The 7,502-nt window shown below is 41.5% G+C and overlaps 1 protein-coding gene across 2 annotated transcripts; it reads right to left on the reverse strand.

Annotated features, from left to right (window-relative positions):
* Positions 1–231: 231 nt before the first annotated feature.
* On the reverse strand, positions 232–7,130 carry LOC138667332 (zinc finger protein 184-like). Of its 2 annotated transcripts, none has more exons than XM_069755566.1 (4): positions 6,749–7,130; positions 4,915–5,012; positions 4,626–4,716; positions 232–895 (listed from the first exon to the last, which is right to left on the reverse strand). In XM_069755566.1, the coding sequence occupies exons 1-4, from the start codon at positions 6,831–6,833 to the stop codon at positions 351–353; spliced, it is 819 nt and encodes a 272-aa protein (XP_069611667.1). In that variant the 5' UTR covers positions 6,834–7,130; the 3' UTR covers positions 232–350. The 2 variants fall into 2 exon arrangements, with proteins under 2 accessions (XP_069611667.1, XP_069611666.1); XM_069755565.1 differs by having other exon boundaries at positions 232–898.
* Positions 7,131–7,502: the final 372 nt, after the last annotated feature.

Consider the following 7,502-nt stretch of genomic DNA (forward strand, 5'->3'; position numbering starts at 1 on the left):
GTGAGTAACAAGCAGTGATTTACATGTAAAACATTTCCCACATTCTGAACAGGAAAAAGGCTTCTCCCCTGTGCAAGTTCTATGGTGATTAACCAAATCTATTTTCCATTTAAAACATTTCCCACATTCTGAACATGAAAAAGGCTTCTCCCCTGTGTGAATTCTCTGATGTCTAACAAGATGCCATTTCTGGTAAAAACCTTTCCCACATTCTGAACAGGTAAAAGGTTTCTCTCCTGTGTGGATTCTTTGATGGCTATCAAGATTTATTTTACATTTAAAACCTTTCCCACATTCTGAACAGGTAAAATGTCTCTCCCCTGTGTGGATTCTTTGATGGCTATCAAGATTTATTTTACATTTAAAACATTTCCCACATTCTGAACAGGAAAAAGGCTTCTCCCCTGTGTGAGTCCTATGGTGCCTAACCAAATCTGATTTCTGGTTAAAACATTTCCCACATTCTGAACAGGAAAAGGCTTCTCCCCTGTGTGAGTTCTTTGGTGATTAACCAAATCTGATTTCTGGTTAAAACATTTCCCACATTCTGAACAGGAAAAAGGCTTCTCTCCTGTGTGATTTCTCTGGTGACTAACAAGATGCCATTTCTGGTTAAAACATTTCCCACATTCTGAACAGGAAAATAACTTATTTGCTTTAGGAGCAGTTTGTCTTTTAATGCCTCGTTTATGACTTTGATTTTCCTTAGTAGTTAGCAATGAATCAGAAGATGGGACCTGTTTCAAAGGACCAGATGACAGATCTTTGCTGTGAATGGATGATGCTATATCTGGAGTAATGGCATTCCCTTCAGTTGTATCTTGTAGGATCTCAAGACCATCAGATTTAAAAACTGAAGATGTCAACTGTCCCGCTGAGCTCCTGGTACAGTCATCTGCTAAGATAAAAAAACAACAACATTTGTTTGTAATAAAATATCCTTGAGTTTTATATTTTTGAACATTTCAACTTAAACCATCCATAAAAATGGCAAGCTATGTAAAAACTTTAATTATTTACCAAACAATGACTGTTCACAGTCTAATAGAAAACCTTGTTGGATGAACTAGTAGTGGGTGGTGTTCAACGGTTTGTTCATTCTGCCTCCCAAATATTGAATAAAAAGAATCAATCAATGTTATGTAGGCAAAAATAATACCAATTCTTATCTCACAAAAAAAACAAGTCCCCTGTCAGGTCCATCAACGATCAATGGATAAACAGAGGTTAGAATATAGCACGGAGAGTCTCCCAATAATTAAAACTTAACTTTTTATCACTAAGATAAAATGGACAAACTAACATGACAAAATTAACACATGTGAATAAGGTGCTCATGCAAGCCAGTGCTCAAGATAAAAATTGGTTTGGTCTCACCAATGGGAATGACAAACGTCCACAGCAGGCTCCTCCTGTTGCCTTCTCTAGATAGGAGGAGAGGAAAGAGAGGGAGGGGGTATAGGGCTTTACTAAACTCCCTGTCGTGCCCCTTGTATTTCTCCTGTCCTAACAAGGACAGGCCCCAAGTATACCCTGCTAGGGACAACAACCATCCACTACATATAATATATAAGTCTCCCTACGTGTTTCCTCCCCAGTCACAGGAATTCATCAGGGGAGTTGATTTAAAGCCAATGGGACATAAAGTATGCAAAAAATTAAGAGTCCATTGTCACAATATTGTATGAAATGTAATATGATTTTGTAGCTTTGCCTGTCAGACCCATGCTGCGGGCTGAAAAAAAACCCTTCTCTGTGTGTTTCTGCTGTGTGTATGAGAAGGTTTTATTGCTAGCTGTAAATTCCAGGCTCTGGGCAACTTACTCATCTCTCCTCCCATCTAGAATCAGCTAGAACTGGTATAGAATTTCCCAAAATTCATGAAGTTCTTTGTTCAAATATTGTAAGATATTGGGCCAACGCTTTTGGCTAGGAAAATAATAAATCCATTTTGCGAATCTCCATTGGCGGATTTATCAGCCACTGTAAGCGGGAGCCTCTAGTTCCAACATGGACAGAGTACAGATTTCTCAGGAACTGGGCGTCCGAACGAGCCCGAATTTACTACCCATAGAAAGCCAATGGTAAAAAAAGATGAATGAGGGGTGTGCTGGGATTCTGGAGTGGAGATACTAGCATTATAAGACTGTGTTAAATTTGGTAACTCTGATGAGAGGGGAGGGCGATGTTAACTAAACCCCTTTAGTGATGTCACGAGTCTCCAGGTTTTTAAGGGACTCCACTTAACCCAGCCTTCAGTCTTAGTCTGAGTCTTACTAGAGGAGCTCTGACTGCTAGCCCTGATGAACTGGAACATATGGGAACTCCGCCCACTAGCCTGGTTGCCTGCAATGTCCTGAACACATGTAAGTGTTAATTTCTCATTTAACCCCTGTTATTTTTATAAATACCTTGTACATATTTTCAATTGTCTCATATTGTAACATCTTTATATGCCTTTTTGTAAAACTGCCTTAATTTTTTACGGAGTAAAATATCTAAATACTAGTTTCGTTCTCTTGTTCTAAAACGTACCCTAAGTCTTCTGAAGGGAATTACGCTACTGTTTTGGGTTAGCTTCGGACCGTTTAATCGAAGCTGGTGGCAGCATACCTTGTACGGTGCCTTTGGGAGTCGTAGCGACGGCAGCATTGTTAATTATTGTTCCTGCCTGAGTGGGAGTAGTTATATCGCCTCGCTGCAGCTTGCCCAATAGCCAGTACAAAGCAGGCAGCCTTTCTGGTGACTAATTACTCTAGGTGCAGCACCTAGTCTGACCTGAGGGTAAGGGGGGTGCCAGAGAGCTGCAAGTTCTCAAGCAGAACTGTAAAGCGGGATATACATAAATCCCTGCAGTTCGTGGTATATTGAAGAACAGTGGGATAACTAAAATAAGACCCTGCTGTAAACTAATAGGTCAATAGCCTTGTGTGTGTTTTTTCATCACATTGTAGCAGTGGAGGGATAACAAGGATAAGGCCCCCTGCACATGTGATAGCCATCTGTTGGCCTAAAGTCCGTGACGTTTGGGTGACGGTCACGGTGTGAATCGTGACATCCGTCATCTAAGTAACCCTGCAGTGACAGGGTACCTATCAATGGGTGTGACAATTTGTGTCACTGCCTATGAATAGTCATGAATGCCTGTGACTGAGGAGGAAACACGTAGGGAGACCTATATATTACATGTAGTGGATGGTGATTGTCCCTAGCAGGGTATACTTGGGGCCCGTCCTTGTTAGGACAGGGGCAATACAAGGGGCACGATAGGAAGTTTAGTAAAGCCCTATACCCCCTCCCTCTTTCCTCCTCTCCTATTTAGAGAAGACAACAGGAGGAATCTGCTGTGGACATTTGTCTGTTCCCATTGGTGAGATCAAAACAATTTTTATCTTGAGCACTGGTTTGCATGAGCACCTTATTCACGTGTTAATTGTGTCATGTTAGTTTGTCCATTTTATCTTAATGATTAAAAGATTAAGTTTAAAATTATTGGGAGACGCTCCATGTTATATTCTACTGATATCCCTGAGGGTATTGTATAGATGTGACCCATCTCACACTTTTGCTAGCTTTGAAAAACAGCTATTAGTAGCTCAAAGACTGTTGAAAAGCATCAGGGTTTCTATAAACCAATCCAGCAAAATCTGCTCTCACTTCTGAGTCTTGCAGTGTGCTCAAACAACATTTAGGATTCCTGTATTTAGCAATATTTGTGGTGTGTGTCTCCTGGAGCACAATCTGGGCCCTATGTGCTGGGTAATAAAATGGCAAATGTGTAATTTTGACATCCACTTCGTGCTAATTTCCAGAAAGTGGATGTGGATTTAAAATATTCACTCCTCCTACACACGTGGTAAAAATTGTTGGTACCCCTCGTTTAATGACTGAAAACCCCTCAATGGTCACAGAAATATCTTGAATCTGAGAAAAAGTAATAAATCAAAAATCTATGAAAATGAACAAATAAAAGTCAGACATTGCTTTTCAACCATGATTTCACAGAATAAAAAAAATAAAATAAAACTCAGGAAATAGGCCTGGACAGAAATGATGATACCCTTAACTTAAGTGCTTTGTGACCACCAACAGTAGATAAACGTCAGCGCTGCACAAAGCCCTGCTCATCTGGACCCCCACGTACCTTATAACGCGGGGAGAAATGAGCAGTGATTCTGGTCCATCCTCACACACAAAGACCAGTACAACAAGAAGGACAAATAGCGAGAAATGTCTCCAACTTAGGGAACAATGCCCAGTACTAGCGCTGTCCCTAGTGCTCGTGAATTGGCGCACACCAATGTCCAAAGGGCTTTGCCTCTTGATGTAGCATTTCCCAGATGGGAGGATTCGGATTCGGCTACTCCATTCATCCCTAATCTTATTGCCATTCCTGGTATAAATGTGGAGGTGGAAAATTTTGGACTAATCAATTTTTTTTTCATTTGTTTGACAGATAGCGTGCTAGAGCAAATTGTCCTACAAACAAATTTGTGTGTCCCAATTCATCGGCCAGAATCCATGGCAATCATGGTAATACGGCCGGACTACACCACCGATAAAGCAGCCACAGCCGGTGATGAGAAGAATCTGTGACTTCTCTGCATTTAGTGGTCACTACTCACCTGGGTAGTTATATGTAGGAATCTCCTCTTTACACCACTCATCATCTCTCACATATGTCTCTGTAGTATTAATATGGGTCAGATCTTCACCCTGAAACAAATATTATAAAAGTCACCAACAGATGGAGAAGTCACATCTATGATCAGCTCTAATCCTGCCATCTCCACCGTTTTCATTACACAAGTATAAAACATATAATACTGGTGGATAAAACAAGACTGAGCACAAGACCTTCACCGGCGTCTACACATCATAGGGGAGATCTCCTGACACCTTCTCTCCATCTACCTGATGATCCTGAGGAGCATTGGCATCTTCTTGGTTACAGTCCTGTGGATGAAGAGGACGGGGACATCTCTCTGGTGTTGTCCTCTTACTGGATAGATCTGGAGGAAACACATACAGGGAGTGAATTCATTCTTTACATACAGATACAGTTAGGGCCAGAAATATTTGGACAGTGACACAAGTTTTGTTATTTTAGCTGTTTAAAAAACATGTTCAGAAATACAATTATATATATAATATGGGCTGAAAGTGCACACTCCCAGCTGCAATATGATAGTTTCCACATCCAAATCGGAGAAAGGGTTTAGGAATCATAGCTCTGTAATGCATAGCGTCCTCTTTTTCAAGGGACCAAAAGTAATTGGACAATGGACTCTAAGGGCTGCAATTAACTCTGAAGGCGTCTCCCTCGTTAACCTGTAATCAATGAAGTAGTTAAAAGGTCAGGGGTGGATTCCAGGTGTGTGGTTTTGCATTTGGAAGCTGTTGCTGTGAGCAGACAACATGCGGTCAAAGGAACTCTCAATTGAGGTGAAGCAGAACATCCTGAGGCTGAAAAAAAAGAAAAAATCCATCAGAGAGATAGCAGACATGCTTGGAGTAGCAAAATCAACAGTTGGGTACATTCTGAGAAAAAAGGAATTGACTGGTGAGCTTGGGAACTCAAAAAGGCCTGGGCGTCCACGGATGACAACAGTGGTGGATGATCGCCGCATACTTAATTTGGTGAAGAAGAACCCGTTCACAACATCAACTGAAGTCCAGAACACTCTCAGTGAAGTAGGTGTATCTGTCTCTAAGTCAACAGTAAAGAGAAGACTCCATGACAGTAAATACAAAGGGTTCACATCTAGATGCAAACCATTCATCAATACCAAAAATAGACAGGCCAGAGTTAAATTTGCAGAAAAACACCTCAAGAAGCCAGCTCAGTTCTGGAAAAGTATTCTATGGACAGATGAGACAAAGATCAACCTGTACCAGAATGATGGGAAGAAAAAAGTTTGGAGAAGAAAGGGAACGGCACATGATCCAAGGCACACCACATCCTCTGTAAAATATGGTGGAGGCAACGTGATGGCATGGGCATGCATGGCTTTCAATGGCACTGGGTCACTTGTGTTTATTGATGACATAAGAGCAGACAAGAGTAGCCGGATGAATTCTGAAGTGTACCGGGATATACTTTCAGCCCAGATTCAGCCAAATGCTGCAAAGTTGATTGGACGGCGCTTCATAGTACAGATGGACAATGACCCCAAGCATACAGCCAAAGCTACCCAGGAGTTCATGAGTGCCAAAAAGTGGAACATTCTGCAATGGCCAAGTCAATCTCCAGATCTAAACCCAATTGAGCATGCATTTCACTTGCTCAAATCCAGACTTAAGACGGAAAGACCCACAAACAAGCAAGACCTGAAGGCTGCGGCTGTAAAGGCCTGGCAAAGCATTAAGAAGGAGGAAACCCAGCGTTTGGTGATGTCCATGGGTTCCAGACTTAAGGCAGTGATTGCCTCCAAAGGATTTGCAACAAAATATTGAAAATAAAAATATTTTGTTTGGGTTATGTTTATTTGTCCAATTACTTTTGACCTCCTAAAATGTGGAGTGTTTGTAAAGAAATGTGTACAATTCCAACATTTTCTATCAGATATTTTTGTTCAACCCTTCAAATTAAACGTTACAATCTGCACTTGAATTCTGTTGTAGAGGTTTCATTTCAAATCCAATGTGGTGGCATGCAGAGCCCAACTCGCGAAAATTGTGTCACTGTCCAAATATTTCTGGCCCTAACTGTAATTATAGGCCGTGTGTATTTAGTCCTGTCTATTACCTGGAGATGTGAGGGGCTGGGGAACCTCCATTATGACGTTCTTGTACAGATCTCTGTGTCCTTCTAAATACTCCCACTCCTCCATGGAGAAATAGACAGCGACATCCTGACACCTTATAGGAACCTGACACGTACAATGATACCGTCATCCCCCGATCCCTTCAGAGCATTACTGTATAATGTCCCAGCATTCCCAGCAGTGACACCTCTCCAGTCAGCAGCTCAATCATCTTGTAGATGAGTTCTAGGATCTTCTGGTCATTCATGTCCTCATAGATCAGGGGGTGAGGTGGAGGCCCCGTGATTGGGCTCAGGGGTCTTCCCCATCCTTCAGACACAGGGTCCTGACAGCGATCACTAGAGGTCTTCTTCACCACTGTGTAATCCTGGTAATGGAGAGACACATTAATAAATCTCACTACAGACATTTCCAGAGTCCTCACCTCTCCAGTTCTGTCCATCTGTTATTGCCATAGATAAGAATGATGTAATGTGACGTCATCAGAATCTCTCACCTCTCCAGTAAGCCGGAAGAGGATCTCTAGGGTGAGGTGTAATATCCTCTCCGCCATCTTGTCTCTGTCCATATCCATCTTTGATGGGTAAATCTGGAAAATTCTCTTTTGTAGAAGATCTTCACTGAGAGGATCCGATATTGTAGAGACCTGAATGAGAAGATGAGCCGATGTAACATCATAAGAATCCTGTAATAATACAATTACTGGAGATAATAAGGGAAACATATGAGGAGATT

Source organism: Ranitomeya imitator, chromosome 2 (assembly GCF_032444005.1).
Source record: "Ranitomeya imitator isolate aRanImi1 chromosome 2, aRanImi1.pri, whole genome shotgun sequence".
NCBI lineage: Eukaryota > Metazoa > Chordata > Amphibia > Anura > Dendrobatidae > Ranitomeya > Ranitomeya imitator.

What these genes read in the sequence shown, in the direction of transcription:
- LOC138667332 (XM_069755565.1), bottom strand. Translation starts at nt 6,833, where the DNA reads ATGGAGGAGTGGGAGTATTTAGAAGGACACAGAGATCTGTACAAGAAC. An exon ending in CCAGCCCCTCACATCTCCAG is followed by an intron (nt 5,013 to 6,748) that starts GTAATAGACAGG and finishes TGTTTCCTCCAG; the next exon opens with ATCTATCCAGTAAGAGGACA. An exon ending in ATGCTCCTCAGGATCATCAG is followed by an intron (nt 4,717 to 4,914) that starts GTAGATGGAGAG and finishes TATTTGTTTCAG; the next exon opens with GGTGAAGATCTGACCCATAT.